This window comes from Cavia porcellus, unplaced genomic scaffold (genome assembly GCF_034190915.1).
Source record: "Cavia porcellus strain 051 isolate PalLab524CR breed Dunkin Hartley unplaced genomic scaffold, mCavPor4.1 scaffold_9, whole genome shotgun sequence".
NCBI lineage: Eukaryota > Metazoa > Chordata > Mammalia > Rodentia > Caviidae > Cavia > Cavia porcellus.
This window is the reverse complement of record NW_026947492.1, coordinates 18,530,636-18,552,801: the sequence shown is the minus strand read 5'-3', so window position 1 is coordinate 18,552,801 and position 22,166 is coordinate 18,530,636. Positions and strand designations below refer to the sequence as shown.

General features: G+C 36.5%; 1 protein-coding gene and 1 pseudogene across 1 annotated transcript; one reads left to right on the top strand and one right to left on the bottom strand.

The window, feature by feature from the left end:
* Positions 1–4,465: 4,465 nt before the first annotated feature.
* LOC100724669 (olfactory receptor 8A1-like) lies at positions 4,466–5,395 on the bottom strand. Its single transcript, XM_003472721.1, has one exon. It carries the CDS (start codon positions 5,393–5,395, stop codon positions 4,466–4,468), a length of 930 nt encoding a protein of 309 aa, XP_003472769.1.
* A 4,060-nt stretch (positions 5,396–9,455) lies between these two features.
* LOC100723191 (olfactory receptor 8B12-like) lies at positions 9,456–21,904 on the top strand (annotated as a pseudogene).
* Positions 21,905–22,166: the final 262 nt, after the last annotated feature.

The window sequence follows — 22,166 nt, the reverse complement described above, 5'->3', positions numbered from 1 at the left end:
TATTGGGATTAGATACATCCTGCATCTGAGAACAGTTTAAAAGATTGAATATCAAGAATCTGATCTGAAGACATTAATACATCTTCCTTTTCCACAGAAATCATTGCCTCCACATGTAGTTCAGGACCTCTACAAATATATCAGAAGGGAAGAAATCTATCTCTATTGCTGAAGAACTAACATATCCACCTGGAACATATTGAAAAGTTTTTTTTACAAATAGATGCTGTAGGTGATGAGAACTCATCTGAATACTGCTCTGAATTTTAAATCTTCCACCTTAGTAGAAATATCACAAAATTCTCCTTCCAGGTGTTCATTGCATGTTTTCAGAGTTTTATGATCATCATCATTATGAACAAGTTTGAGATGCAACTTTTGGCTATTTTTTGGTGTTCATTGTGTTTCCCTGATGTGAGAATTCACCCCTATTATTTCCTTCTCAGGACTCTTTTAATTGCATCTCACAGGTTCCAGGAAGTTGTATTTGCATTTTCACTTAATTGTATGTACTATTTAATTTCATCTGTGGCCCATTCGTTGTTCAGAAGGGTGTTATTTAATTTCCTCGAATTTATGGAATTTTTGCTGTTTATTTCACTGTTAATTTCCAATTTCAATGCACTATGATCAGATAATATGCAACTTCAGATAATCAGATAATGAGACAACTTCAATTTCTTGGATTTACTGAAGCATTTTTATGGGCTATGGTCTAGTTTAAAGAACATCTCACGTATAGCTAAAAAAATCTACTTTGATATTGTTGGATGGAACACTCCATGAATGTTTACTAGGTCCGTTTGTTCACAGGTTTGAATCAGTTCCGTCATTTCTTTGCTGATTTTTTGTCTGGTTCATCTATCACTTTGTGACAATGGAGTACTGATGTTTCTTGCTTCAATTGTGTTATTGCTTGTTTGTTTGGTTTTTGATGTCCATTAATATCGGTCATATATATTTGGGTTCTTCTGTGTTAGTTGATAATGTATTTTTATTATCTCTTCCTCTTGAATTTTTACACTAACACATATGTAACTTTATTATTTACCTCTTTTAATCATTCTTGGTTTGAATTCACATTATCTGCAAATAGACTAACTTCCGCTGGGTTCCTGTTGCATGAAGTATTGTTTTCTGCCCTTTGACTTCTAATTTATGAATTTCTTTTTGTGTGAAGTGTGTTTATTGTATATAACATATTATTGGATCTTATTTCTTAATGCATTCTGCCAGTCTTTTTCTTTTGATTGGTGAATTAAGGCCATTTACACTGCTGGGTATTGTTTTTCTTTGTATTGGTTTTCTTTGTCATGTTATTTTTATGTGTTTGGTTTCCTATTTTTCCCTTTGTGTAATTGCTTACCTTGCTAGCTTTGCTGCTTCTATTGTTCTTTGAACTGTGGTCTTTTATGTCTTTAAAATGCCTTTCAGTACTTTTTGTAGGATTGACTTTGTGGTCACAAATTTCTTCAGCTTTTCTTGGTCTTGAAAGTGTCTTTATTTCTTCATTATACTCTTTGTAGAGTTGGTTTAGTGGTCATAAATTTCTTAATTTCTTAGTCATGATAGTATCTTGTTTATCCATTAACTTTGAAAGACAGTTTTTCAAGGTACATCAATCTGTGTTGAAAGTTATTTTCTTTGAAGACCTGAAATACTTCACTCTAAGCTCTTTCTGACTTAAAGGTTTGTGTTGAGAAGTCTGCCATGATTCTGAGAGCCTTTCCTTTGTAGATGATCTATTTCTTTTCTCTGACAGATTTTAGTATTCTGTTTTGTGCTGAATTTCTGATGTCCTAATTATTATATGTCTGGGTGAAGATTTATTTTGATTATGGTTAATTGGGATTCTATATGCCTCACTTATCAGAATATCAGATTATTTTCCCATGTTTGGAAAATTTTCTGCTATTGTTTCGGTAAATAGTCTTCTTATATTATTTGTGTTGACCCCTGCTTTTTCATTGACATCTATCAGTCTTACATTGTTTCCCGTTCATCTGGCAGCTGTTGAATTGTTGTTTCCTGGTTCCTTGTTATCTTAAGAGATCTTTTCTTTCATGATCATATGCTTCCATCCCATCTTCAATATCTGAGAGTCTATCTTCAGTTTTTTTCAAGTGGTTTTACTATCTGCTACCTCCACTGATGGGACTCAGGGCTCAGATAGTAGCAGAAAAGCTGGAGACACAGTAGAACCCTGACTAGAGTGCACACATTGGACAGGCAGGGTTAGTGGTACAGAAAAATTGAAACCAACAGTAGTGATTTGAATCAGCAGGTGGACTGCGGAAACTGATTAGTGACTGTAGCCAGTGTAGACTAATAGAAGAAGCAGCCAACCTTGCTCCTGCATGCATGCAGGCTGCCATTTAGCACCCATAGGCAGCAAAGCCCTAGAGAAGATGCAGCCAATCCTTTCCCTGTGTACCTGTTGACTGCAGACTAGCGCCAGCATGGGCCAGGAGAAGAAGCAGTTAGCCACATCCCCAAATGCACGCTGGCCATGACCAGGACCCTCCTTTGGTAGCCAGCATGGAATGGGAGAAGTAGCCAGCTCCACCCTCATGAGCACAACAGACACCATTTGGGACCTATAGCCATTGTAGGCTGTGAGAACCAGCCAGCAGCACATTGGAGAAGTTGAATGTGTCTGGAGAAGTTGAATGTGTCTAGAGAAGACTGCCCCATGACCTACTGCTTTCTCAAGAACCTGGTTAGGAAAGGCCCAGTTTCCTCGCTCATGGCCTTACAGCACAGTTGGGTAGCCAATGCACAAAGCACCTGGGACTCCAAACCAGCTCACACAGTAGAAACCAGGAAAATGTCAATGCAAAGGAAATCTCTGGCCTCCAGCTCACACACAGCAAGAAAAGGAGACATGGACATGGAAGAAATTGGAATCCATACAACTGAAATTTCTGGGATAATGGCAACTGAAGTAAAGTTGAGTTGAATAATCTGAGTTTCTAATAAGTTTCTAGGTGATACTCTCCTGAGGACTGTCATTCATCTTTCAGTTTTCTTCATTTCTCAGTATTTTTCATAGTTGTAATAGTGATGATGGTATTGGACCTTCTTGATGTGTAGGTCCTATCTATTGTGGAGTCACATTGGAGGATCACTTAAACTTTTTGTAGTAATACAAGACTATATGCATATAACTTTTTACATTACATCCTTTTCTGTCTGAGGAAACTAATTATTTATGTTTCCCAAATCAAACCACTCAGTGATACTCTAGTATACCCCAGATTGTTGTAAATGACAAGCAAATGTCCGTAAACTCTTCAGACCACATCAAGCTGCCTAGTCTAAACCACAAATCCTTGATAGTATTATAAATAAGTGTGAGGAGAAACTTTGTCCCCCTGCAATTGGATTCACTAAGTGATTTTGTCATAATTTATAATGGAGGCTGATCAGTAATTCTAGTTTACCTGGTGAGAGGGTTTTTTCAAGATGTGGATCCCAGTGCAAAGAATGGGAGAGATTCATGGTAATCTGGCCTGGTCAGCCACCGCAGTGTAATTTTTCTGATTTATCTTGAATATGTTGCACAGAAGAAGAAATACATTTATGCAGATAATATTGAGAAGATTTAAGAAAGTGGTATCAGGAAGCATTTGAAATTGGAAAAGCATAACCAAATCAATTTTTAAAATATTGGATATCTACTGTGATGGCATTCCTCAAAGGTGACAATGTGCGAGGGACCAAAATGTGTGTTTGCAGTCATTGAGATGGTGATTTGATCTAACTATTTATTGCTACCTGGAAGACCTAGCTATGATGAAGTTACTATCTGTGTGCAGTGGAGCCACAACTGTAACTGTGGTTAGGTGTAAAGGAAATAAAATAGTATATGCTTAGTAGAGATATATGGCTCTGAAAAAGCATGAGAGACACGTAAGAAATTATTATTATTATTATTGTTATTATTATTATTATTATTATTTTATCATGAAAATTGCATGAAGGGATCAGAAGGAAATTTGGGCCAGGAATATTAGAGAGGAAATATATCAGATGAAATGGAAGAATGTGGAAAAGGAATCTGAATGACATTGGTACAAAGTATAATTTCTTCATGACTTTTGAATTCACATTTCTTTGTCTTAGGTATTGCCAGTAGCCAAATGTAAGAAATGGAATGTGTAAGATTTTCTGTACTGAAGGTAGTACCATAAATGACTTCCAAACACAATGTGAAAATTTATGTTAATTTATAATTATGATTGAAAGTAGATAAAATACATTCTGAGAGAAAAATCAACTTGAAATAGATAGCTGCAAACAAAATGACAGAAAAGAGGGAGAACAAAAAAGTAGAGAAATGATGGACCCCAGTACATACAGAAGATACAATTTCCAATCCACAGCTGGGCAACCATGCAGAGAGCACACATTTGGAATTTCTAAGAACCTACTTTTATTCACAAAGAGGACAATAACACTCACATCAAAGGAGTTTTCTTCTCAGTGTTCTCTGCAGGGCCACCTTTACTTCTTTGTTCCTCAGGCTGTAGATCAAGGGGTTGAGCATGGGGATCACTGTGGTGTAGAACACAGAAGCCACATTCTCCTGGGCCAGGGAACTGGCCGTGGAGGGTTTTAAGTACACAAATGTAGAGGATCCATAGAACAATCCCACAGCTACAAGATGGGAGCTGCAGGTGCTGAAGGCTTTGGACCTGCCCTCGGTAGATCTGATGCGAAGAGTACTGGACAGGATGAAGGCATAGGAAACAAGGACAATTAAACTGGTGAGTACAATGTCAAATCCAGCAAAGAAGAAGATTGCCATCTCTGCATCATATGTGCTGAAACAGGAGAGTTTCATGAGAGGGACAATGTCACAGAAGTAGTGACTGATGAGGTGCTTGCAATAGCTCAATGATAACATGACACCCGTCTCTATTGCAGAGCCAATGAATCCTATGACATAGACCAGAGTCACCAGAAGGGAGCAGAGAGCATGAGACATGATACTATGATAAAGTAAAGGGTGGCAGATGGCCACATATCTGTCATAGGCCATCACTGTGAGCATGTAACACTCAGCAATGACAAAAATAAGGAAGAAGTAGAGCTGACACATGCACCCCACATAGGAGATGACATTCTTCTGGGATACGAAGCTGACCAGCATATTCGGTGTGATGACAGAAGAGTAACAGAAGTCCACAAGTGACAAGTTGCTGAGGAAATAATACATGGGTGTGTGAAGCTGCTTGTTGAGACATATCAGGGTGATCATGCCCAGGTTCCCCACCATGGTGACCATGTAGATCCCCAGGAAGAGGAGGAAGAGGGGCATCTGGAACTCTGGCCTGTTAGTTAATCCTCCAAGGATGAACTCTGTCACTATAGAGTGATTTTCTGCAGCCATTCTGCCTGAGTAGGAGTCCTATGGGAATAGGAGAAAACCTTGTGAGATGACACCTTGAGCTGATTAAACAGCTATTTTTCCATATTTGTGGCTGCTGAGGCATTGCCTGTCATGACTGATGCGTCCTCCCCAAACCTAGACTTTGCAATGAAGTATTGTCCAGCTTGTGAATATTTCAAAAGTCTTGCAGAATGGTGTTCAGATCTGGATCTCTTACTACTCTCCTGCTTCTCCAGTATCTTATTTTTATGTTTCTTACCATATTGCCATAAACCAGCACCATTTGCTCTACTTTGACCTGGATGCAGATTCTCAGGCCTCACCTCCCAGTACTGAATCAGGACCTCTGGGAAGCAGTTGAACAGTTTTTGGATAAGCAATTCTTCCATGGATACTAATAAACACTAACGTTGGAGATCTTTTACTGTGTCACTCATCAGTAGTGAATTCATTTTATAGTTTGTGTTGTGAGAGGCAATTTACTTCAGCAATACAACTTTTTTACTAGTACAAAATATTTTACAAAAGAAGGTTTTTTCCTAGTTAACAGTACAGAAATAGATTAAAACTAAGCTATTTCTGCATGTTTTGTGTACATGAAGGCATGAATATCTATCTGAAATTGATGGAGTTTCTACTTATTATGGTTAATCACACGCTGTGCCACGGAGAAACTAGTCAATTTCTATGTCGAAACATGAAGAAAATATTAATATAATTTTCAGAGTTACATTTCACCTTCCTGTTTCTGAGATCAAATATCTAACACATCAAAATTAAAGGAGGGGAAATTGTTTTGGCTCAAGTATCAGAGGTTTTAGTTCAAGGTCGCCTGGCTCCCAGGCATAAACTTTGTGGTAGAAAAAGTGACCGAGGAAAGCTGCTGAACTCCTAACCCCTGAAAAGCAGAGTTTAAGTGAAGAAGTAAAACGGAAGGCCTGGGGCCAGATATCATCCCCAGGTCACATCCTCATGCCCTATCCAGAAACCCAAAGTGTGATTTACTAATATCCTCTCTTTCAAGACAATGAAATTGCCATTTAAATTTAACCACTAAACAAAAGAACTCTGGTTAATGACATCCAGCTATGTTTCTAGTGTGGCATAACAAGACAGCAACAAAACATTTTGATATAAAACTTCCTCCTAATGAGTCTAGATCTACCATCTTGTCTATCTCTGTCTCTGTCTCCTCTATCTCTATGTCTAGTCTATCTCTGTGTCCTTACCACTTTTTTTTAATCTTTAAAGGGCTTCTCTAAGACAAAGAATGTGGACTTTTCAAATGTTAGCTATAAACATAATTTTAAGCACAAACAAGATAAACCATCATACAAATCTTCTTTCATATGATTTCTATTAAAATGTGAGTTGTTATTAAGCATAAGGGTGTGATATAAGGCAGTGGTTCTCAATATTTCCTGTATATTATAATAACTAGAAACATTTAGAAAGTATTGCTGTCTGAATTCTACTCACAGAAGAATTCATTTAATGATCCTTGGTTTAATCTTGGGGACTGATAGTTAGTTATAGGTATGACAGTTGGCAGATTATAATATCAAAGCATGGCACTGTACACTCCTAATATCAAAGTGTTCAAATTACAGTCATGTCTCTAGGAAGCATCAACAATCATTGCTGGAGGTGACCTTAGAGTAGACATATTTTTGTCAGATGTATTTCTTATGTTCATAAACCATCTCACTATGTTAACTGTTTCTGGATGTAATTATCAAAATAGGGCAATATATTTTTAGAGCAAAACTTATGTTCCTGTTTCATAGGGAGAAAGATGATATGCCAGATGCTAGTGACTTGCCCCAATATACAAATTATTGGTAAGTTAGGATGAAATTTACCTCTCATCCTCTCTGACCCTGAACTTCCTCCTTTGCTCTCTACAAGTAGCCTTATAAATCTGCATGTTAGCACACCAAGAAACGGTGTGATTACAGCACACTTAGCTTAGTGTTTGCCTTGTAAACACAATAAAAGGGATGTTTGTTTGCTTTCGTTGTGCAGCAAAACAAAGCTCTACAAGTTCAGTACTTTGTAGAAAATGCCCTTGCTGGTAGGAGGCAGACTGATTCTGAAACTCAAGACTCCTGACTATCTGTTTGTTTTGTCTTCATTAAATTACACTTTTTTTTATTGCAGGCATTTAAATTTTAAATTTATGGTCCTGGGAATTGAACTCAGGACCTTGTTCTTGTCAGGCAGCACTATGCTGCTGAACTATATCCCTGGCCTGACTTTTTTGTTGTAGATACTTCATGTATCTCTATATCATTAGTAGTAAAATATGTATGATAATTTTCAAGGTAGAAGTTATATTATTTGTAATTTATGTGCATTTTTATCATTGTAAATAATAAGCAAAGAATAAAAGTCCCACATTTTCTAATTATTTGGAACCTAACACAGGCAGCTAACATCTGTATGCATGTAAATACATTTACATGCATTAAATTTTTAACTTGAATTTTCACATGATTTGAAAGTAAATTTCATTTTATCTCAATAACAGTAATAACTGGCATTGTTTATATTTTCTCTTAGAGCAAGAACTAGTCTTTAAAACGCTTAAAATGTAATGTGAGGACAAGAAAGTCTGCATTACATTGTGAATTCTATTGAAAGAGTAAATAAGAATGAAAATGTGTAATCGATATTGTGAAGTAGCAAAAAATTGTTCAAATGGGAAGGAGAACTAGGGAGGGGGAGGAGGAATAAAAAGAATGCAAAAGAAAAAATGAGACAAGAAGGATAAAATGGTAGAGAAGGTTTTGTAAATGAGGGGAAGAGGGATTGAGAGGAGAGGGAGAGGAATGGGAAAAAAGAGGAATCAAGATTATGTAGGCTTGGCATGGTAGTGCACCCCTGTAATCCCAGCACCTGGGATGCTGAGATAGGAGGGTTAGCAGGAGTTTGAGTCCAGCCTGTACTACAGAGTGAGTTTAGGATCAGCCTGCGCTACATCACAAGATCTTGTGTCAAAAAATAATCATATACAAGCACAAGTTCCTTATGACAAATGGGATAATTATGTGTATATAAATTGTACCAATAAACTATTAAAAATACATTTTCACTTATTACAAAATAATTTTTCAAGCTAATAAGAGATTTAAAATATTACATATTCCCTTGTTCCCAATATCTGCTCTACATATGATACAAAGCAGTGCATAATGATTACTAGTAGTAAAAGTATTTATTATAATTTTCAAGGTAGAAGTGATATTATTTGTAATTTATGTGCATTTTTATCATTGCAATTATTAAGCAAAGAATAAAAGCCTCACATTTTTTAACTACTTGGAGCCTAACACAGGCAGCTAACATCTCTAAGTATGTATATACATTTACATATATTAATATTTTTACCTTGAATTTTCACAAATGATTTAAAAATAAATTTCATTTGATCTCAATAACAGAAGATAACTCCATTGTATAGTTGAATCTCAGCATCAAAGATTTTATTTTTTATACCCACAATCTTCCAATAATATAAAGTAGTCTACTATAAATTACATCACCTATGAATTACTAAAAAGTATTACCTTAATCTTACCAAGTCATCAGAAGCTCAAGATTGCTGCTAAAGAGAACATAGCATAAAAGAAAAATGTACCTAGCAATGATGTAAAACAGATGATTTCTAATACTTTGCATTAACAATAAGAGCTCAGAGGAGAAAGATTTTCTTATATAATTTTCTTCAGTATGTATTAGATATATACATACATAGAAAATTGATACACCATCTCCTGGAAATTTAGGTGGATGCCAATGGCTTCACTGATCAGCAAGTGTTGAAAAAATATATAGATGTATTTCTAGTGCTAAATGTGCTCATAAGTCTAGTACTGTTATGGAAAAGGTCACCGAGATTTGTGGACAGGGAATACGGTTTTCAAATGTAAGGGAAGAACATCTCCTGGGATGCAGTTACTCTGGAGACTGTAGTCTTCACTAAGGGACAATTAAAGTCTTGCCTTATACTTGTTCTGTGAATAGTTTTTCTTTATACGTGTAGAGTCATCTTGCAGCTATGGAAATTTCAAATCCAATTCAAACATTGGAATATTTTAGCACCAACAGCCCCATCATCATCATTACTGTCATCATCACCATCCTTCTTGTTACCATCATCACTGTCCTTTTTGTAACTACTTCAGTTATTGTCATCAGCATCATCAGCAATCACTACTATGGTCAATCTTACTCATCATTAGCAGTTTATCAGTCTCCGGAACCAAGCATTGCCTTGTTTATGTTAAAGCATTTTGAAAACCTAGGCAATGATTTTACTAAAACAAATCATAGTTTTAATAAGAGAGGGCTAAGTTAATAAGTAACTTTGAATTGTTATCCTGTTATTGTACCCATAGACTGACAGGGTAGAATAGCAGGTCGTGAGGGCTATGTCAGGTAGATTTTTAGGAAGTCTAGCTGTATGTACTTGTTCACTAGAAAGCTTTTGTTCTAAGAAGTTTCTGTTTGTAGCACATGTTCAGTATTTGTTATCATGAAAACCTTTTTAATGAGTTCCAAATTAAAGTATTTATATGGAGATCATTGTAACTTTGCATGCAGTTGTAACAAATAGGGTAGTCTCAGTTGTTCTTTTTATGCCATTGCCCCCAGTAGTACCATTTTGCAGACAATTGTATAATATGCCAATACTGGCACTGACACAAATCCATTGGTTTTATTCCTGGTTGCTCAGTTTTCCTTGTAGTTGTTTGTGTCATATATATATTTTTTTATCAAGTGCAAATGTTCACATATTAGTCATCACAGTTAAGTTAAAAGTTTTTTTCCTACATTTTAAAACAATTATTTGGTTTGTAGGTTAATGGCCAGCCTAAACTGCACAGTAAAAACTTGTCTTAAACAAAATAATTCTTTTTTGTTACAATAATTTTACCTAAGATTTAATCTTGAGGCGAGAACAAGAAGTTACTAAGAAGCAAGCCCTCCCTGTGAGTTAGCACCATGTGTGGGCTTTGGTGGGAGAGCCAGATGCCAGTGCCTTCCAGCACAGGTGCTGGGAAACAAGAAGAGCGATCAGCTACCACTGCTGTAATTGACTGCATGACCTGGAGAAACACAGGCTGTGGTGATAGAGGCTATTGATGTAAAATATAACTTAATGCTTATTGTGCTTAGTTGTGTTTCACTGACTTTGCAGGTGTAAAGACTAGTATGATCATCTATTCAGAGGATAGCAATACACAATGTAGCATTTATGGGGAAGCTCCTTCTGAAGGTGGTAGCCATTGTTGATTCCATATCTTGTTTTGAAGTTCTGTATCACTTTCATTGTTTTGTTGGGTGGAGTTTTATTCTGTTTGCTTTGTTTGGTTTTATTATATACAATGGCATGGTAGCTATTTCAAGGATAATGATATATATTCTGTTAGCCATTCTGGATTTACTTTTATCTTGTTTTGCAGTCCTTTATTACATTCATTGTTTCATTTTTATTGGTTACATTCTTTTTTTTTTAAAAAAAATTTTTACTATGTCTGAAGGTATGGGCAGATATTTTGAAGATTACAAGAGACATTATGGTAACCATTGTTCGTGTTCTATTGTTTTGAAGTCTTGTGTCACTTACAATGGTTTATTTTGATTGGTTTTATTGTGTTTTGTTTTGCTTTGTTTTATTCTCTTTAAAATAAAAATTAAAAAAGTTAAATAGGCAAAAAAATTCACCTTGATTCTTTTTTATATTAAATTACTATTTTTCTAGTACAACTTCTATAAAATGCCCTCTGTTTCTGTGAAGCATTCAAAAGTACTATGCCTTGATTTCCTGTCCCTTTTCTCCTTTTAAAAGGACCTTTTGTTTCTTTCATCTCTATTGTTGCAGTACTATTAAGTTTGAGCTTTATTCTCTTTTTTATTTTACAAAGAATAAATCAGAAGAAAACGGAGCAAAGCAGAGAAGAACAAAACAATGGAAGCAACACAATATTTCAAAACAAGAAAAGAGGAAATCAACAGTGGCTACCATAATGTCTCTTGTTTTCTTCAAAACAGTTGTCCAAATCTTGACACATAATGAATTCAAACAACAAAAAAAATTAGAATAAAACTCATCAAAACAAAAGAATGAAAACATTACAGGCCTTCAAAACCAGATAAGAGGAAAATCAACAATAGCTACCATAATGTCTCTTGTTCTCTTCAAAACAGCTGTTCATACTTTCACACGTATTGAAATCAAATAATAGAAAACAGACTAAATCTAAATCAAAACAAAGAATAAAAGCATTATTGAACATCAGAATAAGATGATAGCAAATCATCAGTGGCTACCATAATGTTTTGTTTTCTTCAAAGTAGCTGTTTATACCACCATATGTAATAAAATCAATTCTTGTGTACTCTTTAGGAAAAGTCCTAAGCATATATAAGCATATACATGTACATCTATCTTTTCTGTATTAGAGGGAAAAACAAAACAAAACAAATTACTAACAAAATAAGAAACAAAAGAGACAAATAACAATAATGAAGATGCTCATTTTTGATTGGTTCTTTGAATTTCAGTGGTCTGATTTTTAAAAAATTCTTTATATGTTGTAGATAGAAGTCCCTTTCTGAGGGATAGTTGGCTAATATATTTTCCCAATTCATGGTGGTTCTTTTCACTCTGTTGGAGATTTCTTTTGACACAAAAAACTTTTTAATAAGATGAGATCAAAGTTTTTGATTCTGGGAAGTATTACTTGTGCAATTGGATTTTTGTTCATGAACTCTCTGCCTACTCCTATGTCTTCAAGATTTCTACCTTCTTTGTCTTCCAGAAAATTTAGTGTTTCTGTTTTAATATCCATTTTGACTTTAGTGCATAGTGTTAGAAATGGATCTAGTTTTAGTTTTAAGCATATGGAAAGTCAGAGACTATCTTTTGTCCAGTGTACATGTTTGGCCCCTTTGTCAAAGACAGGCTGGCTGAGTGTGTGTGTACCAGTGGCTGGATCTTCTAAACTATTCCATTAATCATTATGTCTTTTTGCCAGTACCATGTGATTTTATCACAGTAGCTTTGTAATATAATTTCAAGTCAGGGATTGTGATATCTCCTGCCATACCCTTGGTTGCCCAGAACTGCCTTTGATGTTCTAGGTCTCTTCTGGTTCCAGATAAATTTTAGGAAGCTTTCTCTAGATCTGTGAGGTATGAAAATGATAAATTTATTGGAATTGCATTAAATCTGTATAAAATTTTGGGAGAATGGCCAGTTTCACAATCTTTGTTCTTCCTATCCAGGAAAAGGGAATGTCTTTCCATTTTCTGAAATCCTCAATTTCCTTTTTCAGAATAGTGTAATTTTCATTTTATAGATCTTTTGCTTCTTTGTTACATTGATTCCTAAGTATTTCACCTTTTGAATGCTATTTTGAAAGATGTGGTTTCCCTTATTTGTCTCTCAGTGAGTTTGTTGTTTGTGTACAAGAATGCTATTGATTTCTGAGTGGTGACTTTTTATCCAGCTACATTACTAAATTTGGTTATTACATATAGAAGTCTTTCAATGGGGTTTCAGGGATCTTCTGTGTAGAGTATTATGTTATCTTCAAATGATGGTAATGTAACTTCTTTTATTTTCCTATTCCTTTCATTTCTCTCTCTTGTCTAATTGCTCTGGCTAATGTTTCCAGAACTATACTGAGTAGAAATGTTGATAATGAATATCCTTGTCTTGTTCCTGACCTTAGGTTGAAAGTTTTCAGTTTTTGTCCATTTAGTAAGATGTTGGCTGTTGATTTATTGGATGTGGCTTTTATCAGATTGAGGTAAAGACTATGTAATCCAATTTTCTGTGGTGTTATAATCATGGATGAGTGTTGGATTTTGTCAAAATCGTTTTCTGCATCATTGGGATAGTCATGTGATTCTTGTCCTTGACTATTGATATGATGTATTACATTTATTGATTTACATATGTTGAATCATCCCTGCATTCCTGGGATCCCACTTGATCATGATGTATAATATTCTTGATGATTTTCTGCATTCTATTTGCCACTATTTTGTTGAGAATTTTTGCATCAATATTCATTAGAGAGATTAGCCTATAATTTTCTTTGAAGTTTGCATCTTTCTCTGGTTTTGGTATTAGGGTAATACTTGCTTCCAAGAATGAGTTAGGGAGAATTGCTTCCTTTCTGTTTCTTTTTTTTTAACTTTTATTTAAGGAGAAAAAAGAAAAAAAAAACAGAAAAAGGGAACAAGTTATACAGACTTTCAGAAAAAATAAACAGTAGGAAATCACTAGTTAATTACATATTGTCATCTTAGAAATAGTTGAAGTTACAAAATTAAATTAAATTAAATTACAGAGGGGACTTTCAAACAGTGAGACTGCAAACAGTTTCATTCAATGATCCAACAAAACTCAGTAATATGGTTATCTATCTTATGCACTTAAATATATATGCAGTTATATTTTTTAGAGAACTTTCTTTTCCTTTCTTTTGTACAATGACAATTACACATTTTGGGTTTTATTTCTCCCACAGTTCTTGTTACTTTTTTTTTGAAGAAAGTAAAACCAAATGTGACATACCAGGACAGAGTCAATCAAATCTAAAGGATGGACATAATACATAATGTAAAAACAAAATACAAGGTGATCAACAATGGTTACCATACTGCCTCTTGCTATCTTAAGAAGAATTGCCTATATCTCAGTTATAATAATATTGCACAAAACAGTAAAGAATAAGATCAATAAAACAAAAACACTGGAGACATTAGAGGACTTCAAAAGAAGATAATAGTCAACCAGAATGGGCATCACAATGAATTTTATTGTCTTTATAGTTGTTGCCTATACTTTCAAACATGGCACTATCAAGCATAACAGAATAGAGGAAAATCAGTCAAAACAAGATGGTGAGAGCAATACAGAGATTCTAATCAAGTTAATATAAAATCAAAGTGGGTTACTGTAATATATCCAGCTATTTTTTATTTATTTTTCCCTTAATTAAAAGGATAAAAATGAAAAAGTAGATAATTAAAAGGGAGATTGAGATAAAAAAGTGGGCATAAAAACAAAACAGCACAGGTCAAAACATAGCAATTTAAGCAAAATAGTGTTTCACCACCAGATAATCTCGACATAATAGTAGTTACCATAGTGTCTCTTCCCTTAACATTTTTGGGTGTAACTTTGTATACTGCAGCATCAAATGTATCAAGACAATGTAAAACTGTTCAAGAGAATGACAGTATTACAGGGTATTTAGAATCAACTAACAGAAAATGAACAACCGTTTCTGTATAATCTCCTTGTCTATAAAAGTTTTTGTTTATATTATCACATATAATAAAATCCAATAAGATATAACACGTTAAAACTGATGGAGACAGAAGAACAAAAGCTTGATGGGACTTCAAAACAAGAGGATATTAATTCAGCACTACCTATTATGATGTCTTGTTTTCTCCAAAATGGCTGTTCCTACCATCCAACCTTCTCTGCCTCATTTCTGTTGAGCTCTGTTTCTGTCATTAGTTGTCAGTTTGTCCTCTTCATTTCGCTTTCTGCTCCATTCATTGTGGCCGCTCTGCCACTGTTTCTGGAATCTTGGTGTTTTCCATTTTTAGAATATCCTGCAGTAATCTCTGTAGAGTTGAATTGGTGGTTGCAAATTCCCCTAGTTCCTCTTTATCCTGGAAGCACCTTGTTTTTCCATCAATTTCTAGGGACAGTTGTGCAGGATATATCAATCTTGGCTGGAGGTTATTATCTTTCAAAGCTTGAATTATTTCCCCCCACACTCTTCATGATTTGATGGTTTGTGCTGAGAAGTCTGCTGTAATTCTGATGGGTGTTCCCTTTTGTAAGTGATCTGTTTCTTGTCTCTGATGGCTTTTAATATTCTGTTCTTATATTGGATTTCTGGAATTTTGATTATTATATGCCTGGCTGTAGCTCTGTTTGGGTTGTAGCTGGCTGGGGTCCTGTATGCCTCATACATCTGAGTATCTTTACCTTTTGCGAAATTAGGGAAATTCTCCTGAATTATTTCTGTGAATAGCTTTTGTAGTTCATTTGTTTGAGTCCCTACTTCTTCTTTTCTATTCTTAATTCTTAAATTATAGATCGTCTTATCATCTTCTAGTCTTTGTATTATTGCTGTTTATTTTCTTTTTATTTTAAAGAAGTTTTTCATTTCATGCTGCCACCTTACAAATCTGTCCTCCAGTTCTGATAATCTATCCTTAGTTTCTTTCAAGCTGTTATGCCAGCTTTCGATAGAGTTTTTAGTTTCCTGGTAATCTCTTTGAACTTGCTTCACATTTTCTACCTTTCCTCTATTTTTGCTATCAAACAGCTCTCCCCTTTTTTTCTGTTCTTCCATTCCACCATCTGTTTTTTCTTGGGCAGTGCTTAGCATTTCTCTAACTATTCTACTTATTTCTTGCTTTATTTCATTAAATACTTCATTTTTGAACTCGTCTATGAGGCTCCAGAGATACTGCTTTATGTCTATAGGTGTCATGTTTGATATTGCATGTTTTCTGTCTTCATTCTCTTTTGCATTTACCTTTCCTGCATCAGTGTTCTCAGGATTGGGGACTGAGGACACTTTCTTATTGCTTCCTCTTCCCATACTTTTTGTTCCTTCCATAGAAGCATATGTAGGAGGCCCAGTTTTTTTTTTTTTTTTCTCGTTGTCTGTTACAGTTTGTTTGAATCCACCTTAGGTGTTCCCGCCCACTGCAGGGTACTAGGGAGACCCAGACCTGGGCAGCCTCTGCTGGGCCTGCCCCTCCAGGTCAACCTACTGAATGCTTCACTGTTAGGGTGCACCGCCAGGTGCAGGGACCTGATTTGGGCTAGCCTACTGGATCTTAGTCCATGGTGTCACCAGGCCAAGTGCTCCCCCCACTTCTGCTTGAGAGGGGAATATGTGACTAAAGTCACTGCAGGGCCCTGTTCTGGCTATTCTGCTCGTTCCCAGAATGTCCTCTTGGAGCCTCCTAGTCTATGAAAGGGTCCCCATTTCTCTCACTCACCACAGGTTGATGCAGGGCTCCCTGCCAGTCCCGCTCTCAACACTGTTTGGTTCACTGATTCCAGCTCTCAGAGCTTTCATGTGTCTCTCTCCCTGCCGTTCGGATTGGGACGCAGTATCGGCAGCAGGAAATTCAAATCACGGCTTGCAATGGCACGGGATCCAGCTTCTGCACTGAGATTTTATCTGTTCCTGTTATAGCATCAGGATTGCATTTCCAGTTGGTTTCTCTCAGCTTAGTTTGTTCCTGGGTCGGCAAGGTACATTTCCCCTCATGTAGGACTCCTCACACGGCACCGTTCCTGGATTCTAAACTGGTAATCTCAGAGAGCATCCGTGGCTGCTGTTATTTGTCCACCATGTTCTTCTGGAACCCACTTCCCTTCTGTTTCACTGAAGATTTTGAGAAGTGTTGGCATTAAGTCTTCCTTGAAGTTCTTGTAGAAATTAACAGTGAATCCATCAGGATCTGAGCCTTTATTTGTTGGTAAGTTTTTAATTGCACTTTCAATTTCATTAACTGAAATTGGGTCATTCATCAGTTTTATATCTTTTGGTTCAGCTTTGGTAATTCATATGTTTCTAGGATTCTATTTCTTATGTGTTATAAAACCTATGAGAGCAGAGGCTTTTGAAGTAGCCATTGATGATCTTCTGTATTTCCACAGGATCTGGACTGACTTCATCTTTTTCATTCCTTATTGCATGCATTTGAATTTTTTCTTTCCTATTTTTGATAAGTTTGGCTAGGGCTTTATCAATCTTATTTATTCTAAGAACCAACTCTTCAATTCATTAATTCTTTATTGTTTTCTTAGTTTCAATTGCATTAATTTCTGTTCTGATGTTTATAATTTCCTACTTTCTTTTGGTTTTGGCTTGATTTGCTCTTCTTTTTTTAGACATTTGAGTTGCAGCATTAGGTTGTTTGTGTTTGTTCCATTTTCCTGATAAGAGAGTTACTGCTATAAATTTCCTTCTAAAGACTGCTTTCTTTTTTAATTTTTTACAGTTTTTTTATTTTAAAGAGAATAAAACAAAAGAGGACAGAACAAAGAAAATCAGAGCAGAACAATGTAAACAATTTCAGTACTTTACAACAAGACAACCGGTTATTAACAGTAGCTATCATTGTGTCTGAAATGCTCCAGTAATTTGTATTTGCATTTTCATTCAATTGTAGATATTGCTTAATTTCTTCTGTGACCCAGTGATTGTTTAGGATAGTGTTATTTAATTTCCATTTGGTTATAGGGTTATTGTGTCATTATTATAGAATTTTATTGCAATATGTTCAGACAATACATGTGGAATTATTTCAACTCCTTTGTATTTACTTAAGCATGTTCTATGGGCTACTATATGATCTCTTTTAAAGAATGACCCATGTGCAGCTTAGAAGAATATGTATTCTGATGTTGTTGGAACACTAGGTACACATCTACTAGGTCCAACTGTTTACAAGTTTGTTTCAGTTCTGTTCTTTCTTTGCTGATTTTTTGTTTGATTGATCTCTCTGTTTGTGATCATGGGGTGTTTAGATACCTTCTAATAACTGTATTATTGTTTATTTGATTTTTCATGTCTATTAAGATTTGTCTTACATAATTGGATGCTTTTCCAATTATGTATATTTATGATTATAATCTCTTCCTCTTTAAGTTTTCCCTAACAGGTGTGTTTTGACCTTTTTCAAAAAATCTCTTTTGATTATTCTTGGTTTGCAGTTCACATTGTCTGAAAACAGAATAGTTATCTCTGCTTTTTGCTGGGTCCTTGTTGTATAGAATAATTTCTCCATCCTTTGACTTTAGTCTATGAATTTCCTTCTGAGGTAAATGTGTTTCTTATACACAGAATATTAATGAATTTTTCTTCTTAATCCACTCTGCCGGTCCATTTCTTTTCATTGGTGAGTTGAGACCATTTACATTGATTGATATAACTGATATATACTGACTTACCAATGTCCTGTTAATTTCTGTTGCTGGTTTTCTCCTTTTTCTGTTTAATTGTTTGCCTTGCTTAGTGATTTCATTCTGTTGTCATTGTTGAGACTGTATTTGTCTTTGTCACTTTCTAGAGTGTCTCTCAGTGTTCTTCGTAGTGTTGGTTTGGTGGTCATGAATTTCTTTAGTTTTTTTTTTCTTTTTGTCAATAGAAGTATCTTATTTCTCCATCACTTTTCAAAGAGTTTTTCAAGGTACACTAGTGTGGCTTGAAAGTTGTTTTTTTTCAATACTTGAAATACTTCACTCCAAGCTCTTATTGACTTGAATGTTTGTGTTGAGAAATCTGCCATGATTCTGATAGGCTTTCCTTTTACATGATCTGATTCTTTTCTCTGACAGCTTTTAGTATTTTCTTCTTGGGATGAATTTCTGATATTCTAATTATTATATGCCTGGGTGAGGATTTACTTTGATTGTGGTTAATTTGAGCTCTGTATGCTTCACTTATCTGAATATCAGATTCTCTTCCCATGTTTGGAAAATTTTCTGTTATTATTTCTGCAAATAGTCTTTATGTGTCATTTGCAATGACCCTTGCTTTTTCATTGACATCCATCAATCTTACATTGTTTCTTTTTGCATCATCTAGCAGCTGTTGAATTGTTGTTTCCTTGTTCCTTGTTATTTTAAAGATACCTTTTTTCATGATCATAAGCTTCATATTTTCTTCAGTGTCTGATAATCGAACTTCAGCTTCATTTATGCAGTTTTTCCAGCTTTCAGTGGAATTTTTAATTTCTTGTGTATTCCTTTGAATCTGTTTCATGTGTTCTAATTTTGCCTTATATTGTTCATTCAAAGTGTCCATCATTTTTTTAGGTTCCTCTGGTTTTGTTAAACGTAGATCTTCTTAGATACACCAACATTTCTTTCATAATGTTTATCATTTCATTCCTTACCTGGAAGATTATTTCTGACCTGATTTCTTCTAAGACTTCATGGAATTGTTTCTTTACTTCAGTTGCTATCATTTCAGAAAGTTCAGTTGTATCATTTCCAGTGTCTTCCATTTCAGTAGCTCTTGGGTTTGTTCTTGGTGGGCTGGAAGACTGAGACTGCATCTTGCTCTCTCATTTTCCTCTGGGATGCATGTGGCTGGCCCAACACCTTTTTGATAGATTGCACTAGAACACTGCACTGGACAAAGCTTCAATCCTCTGATATTCCTGTGGCTAGCCAGGGCACACTCCCAAAATATGGCACAGGAGACTTTTGCTCTGTGGCCTGTGAGACTGGCTGGGCAATCTCCTGATATACTGCTCTGGGTTTCTCTAGGACCCTGGGCTGGACAGAGCTCTGTGCAGCTATCAGGGGCACACTCCCCAGGGTGTGTTGGTGGGGCCTGGAACCTGGCTAAGTGGAGTTCAGAACCTCTGTGACCCTGGTAGCTAGCAGGGACCCACCCCCAGAGTGTGGCACTGGGAACTTTTGCCTGGATGGGTGGAGTTCAGAACATCCAGAACCCAGGCAGCTAAGCATTGTGTCTGGCCTGGAGGAGTTTAGAGCTCTGGAGTACATGGATAGCTGGAGTGCACCCCTGGCATATGGTACTGATGCCTTGCTCCTGGCTGTGTGGAGTATGGAACCTCCAGGACCAAGGAGACTAGGTGTTTCTGTCCTGGAGTATTTCAGAGCTCTGGAGTGCATGGTTAGCTGGAATGCACCCCTGGCATATGGCGCCAGGGCCTTGCTCCTGGATGGGTAGAGTACGGAACCTCCAGGACCCATGGCTAGCTGGGCTGCACCCCTGAACTATTGAGCTGCGGCCTTGTGCTCTGATGCACAGAGCTCAAAAGCTCCAAGACCCATCATCTAGGCTGATTGTTCCCTGATGGGTGGCTCTGGGACTGTAGTCTGGGCTGGGCTCAGTACCTTTGTCACCTGTGAGGCTGGCCTGGCATTCCCCTGATGGATTGCACTGGAATGCTGGACTGGGAAGAGCTCAGATCCTCCATGCAGCTAGTGTGGATACATCCCTGGAGTGTGGTGCCAGGGCCTTATACCTGGCTGGGTAGAATTTAGAACCTCCAGGATCCAGGTGGTTAGGCAGAGTGTGCCCTTGGATTGTGGCAGCGCTGGGGCTTGCATCTGGCTCACAAGAGTTCTAGCCTCATGTTTTTCATCTTCATCACTTCAACAGAGGTCCATTGACTTCTGCCTTCATGGCATGGAAGAGACCCAGGAACAGCAACTGAAGCAGAGACAGAGAAGGTAAGCACATATTAAAGGAACTGACTTCAAATTATAAAAGACAACAAGTTTGTTTGTAGTACCACATTTCTGAGCAGCAGCAGCTCTGTTCTTTAAGTACATTTAGCCTAGAGGTTAGAGTTCCTGATAGTTTGCTACTACCCATAGGAAAAGGAAAAATCTTCCACCAAGTCTTTTTCTGTGGATTCCTTTTTCCCAAGAATAATGAATAGATATAGAAGGGATGTATTTATGCTTGTTTCTAAGTGATACTCTTTCCTTTACCCTACAGATTACAAAAGATAATTCTCCTCCCCATGAGTGAATGGCAGCAGGAATTCTTCTGTGACAGAGTTCATTCTCTCAGGCTTACCAGACCAGCCTGGTTTCCATATTCCCCTCTTTTTCCTCTTTCTAGGTTTCTACCTGATCACAATTCTGGGGAACCTGGGCTTGATCATCCTGATAGCACTGAACTCTCACCTGAACACCCCCATGTACTTATTCCTCTTCAACCTCTTCATAATAGATTTATCTTGCTCCTCTATCATCACCCCCAGAAGACTGATGAGCTTTATTTCCAAAAAGAACATCATATATTGGGTGTATGCTTCAGCTCTTTTTTTCCTGCTTCTTTGTCATTTCTGACTCTTTTATGCTGTCAGCAATGACATATGATCCCTATCTGGACATCTGAAACCCACTGGTGTACTCAGTCACCATGTCCCCTCAGGTATGTTTACATCTCTTGTTGAGTGTCTTTCACAGTGGAATTTTCTGGGGCTGTAACACAGACTGGAATCATAATGAGTCTGACTTTCTTCTCTGCCAACCTCATCAATCATTTTATGTGTGATATCCTTCCCTTCATCGAGCTGACCTGCAATAGCATGTATGAAAATGAGTTGGTGGTCCTTGTGGTAGTGGCCATTGGCACTAGAATACCCAGTGGCACCATCTTCATTTTGTATGCCCTCATTCTGGTTAGCTTTCTTCACATTCATCCCACGGAGTGTGGGTCCAAAGCCTTTAGCACCTGCAGCTCCCATGTGATAGTGGTTTCCCTGTTTTATGGTTCTGAGGCCTTCATGTATCTCAAGCCACTATTCATTTTGCCCCTTGGCCAGGGAAAAGTGTCTTCCTTGTTTTATACCATTGTGGTACCTATGCTAAACCCATTAATGTATAGCTTGAGGAATAAGGATGTCAAAATTGCTTTCAAGAATATATTGAGCAGATACATATTTTCTTAGTAGAGGAAGAGTATTTGAAAAAGGAAACATGATATTTTATTAGTATTGATACAGTGTGATCAAATATATAGTGGATATTTAAATTAGAATATTATTGTGATGAAAGACACATTTTTTTTTTGGTACCAGGCAGGCACTTATGCTGCTGAACTCAATTCCCAGCCCCAAAGACACATTTCTATTTCCCCTATCCCAATATGCCCTGCCTCTGGGCACACTTAACCTATCATTATACCACTTCCAGAAAGTAGTGTTTTGTGAA

Excerpts from the sequence above, each read along its gene's own strand:
- LOC100724669 (XM_003472721.1), bottom strand. The coding sequence starts at position 5,395 with ATGGCTGCAGAAAATCACTCTATAGTGACAGAGTTCATCCTTGGAGGA.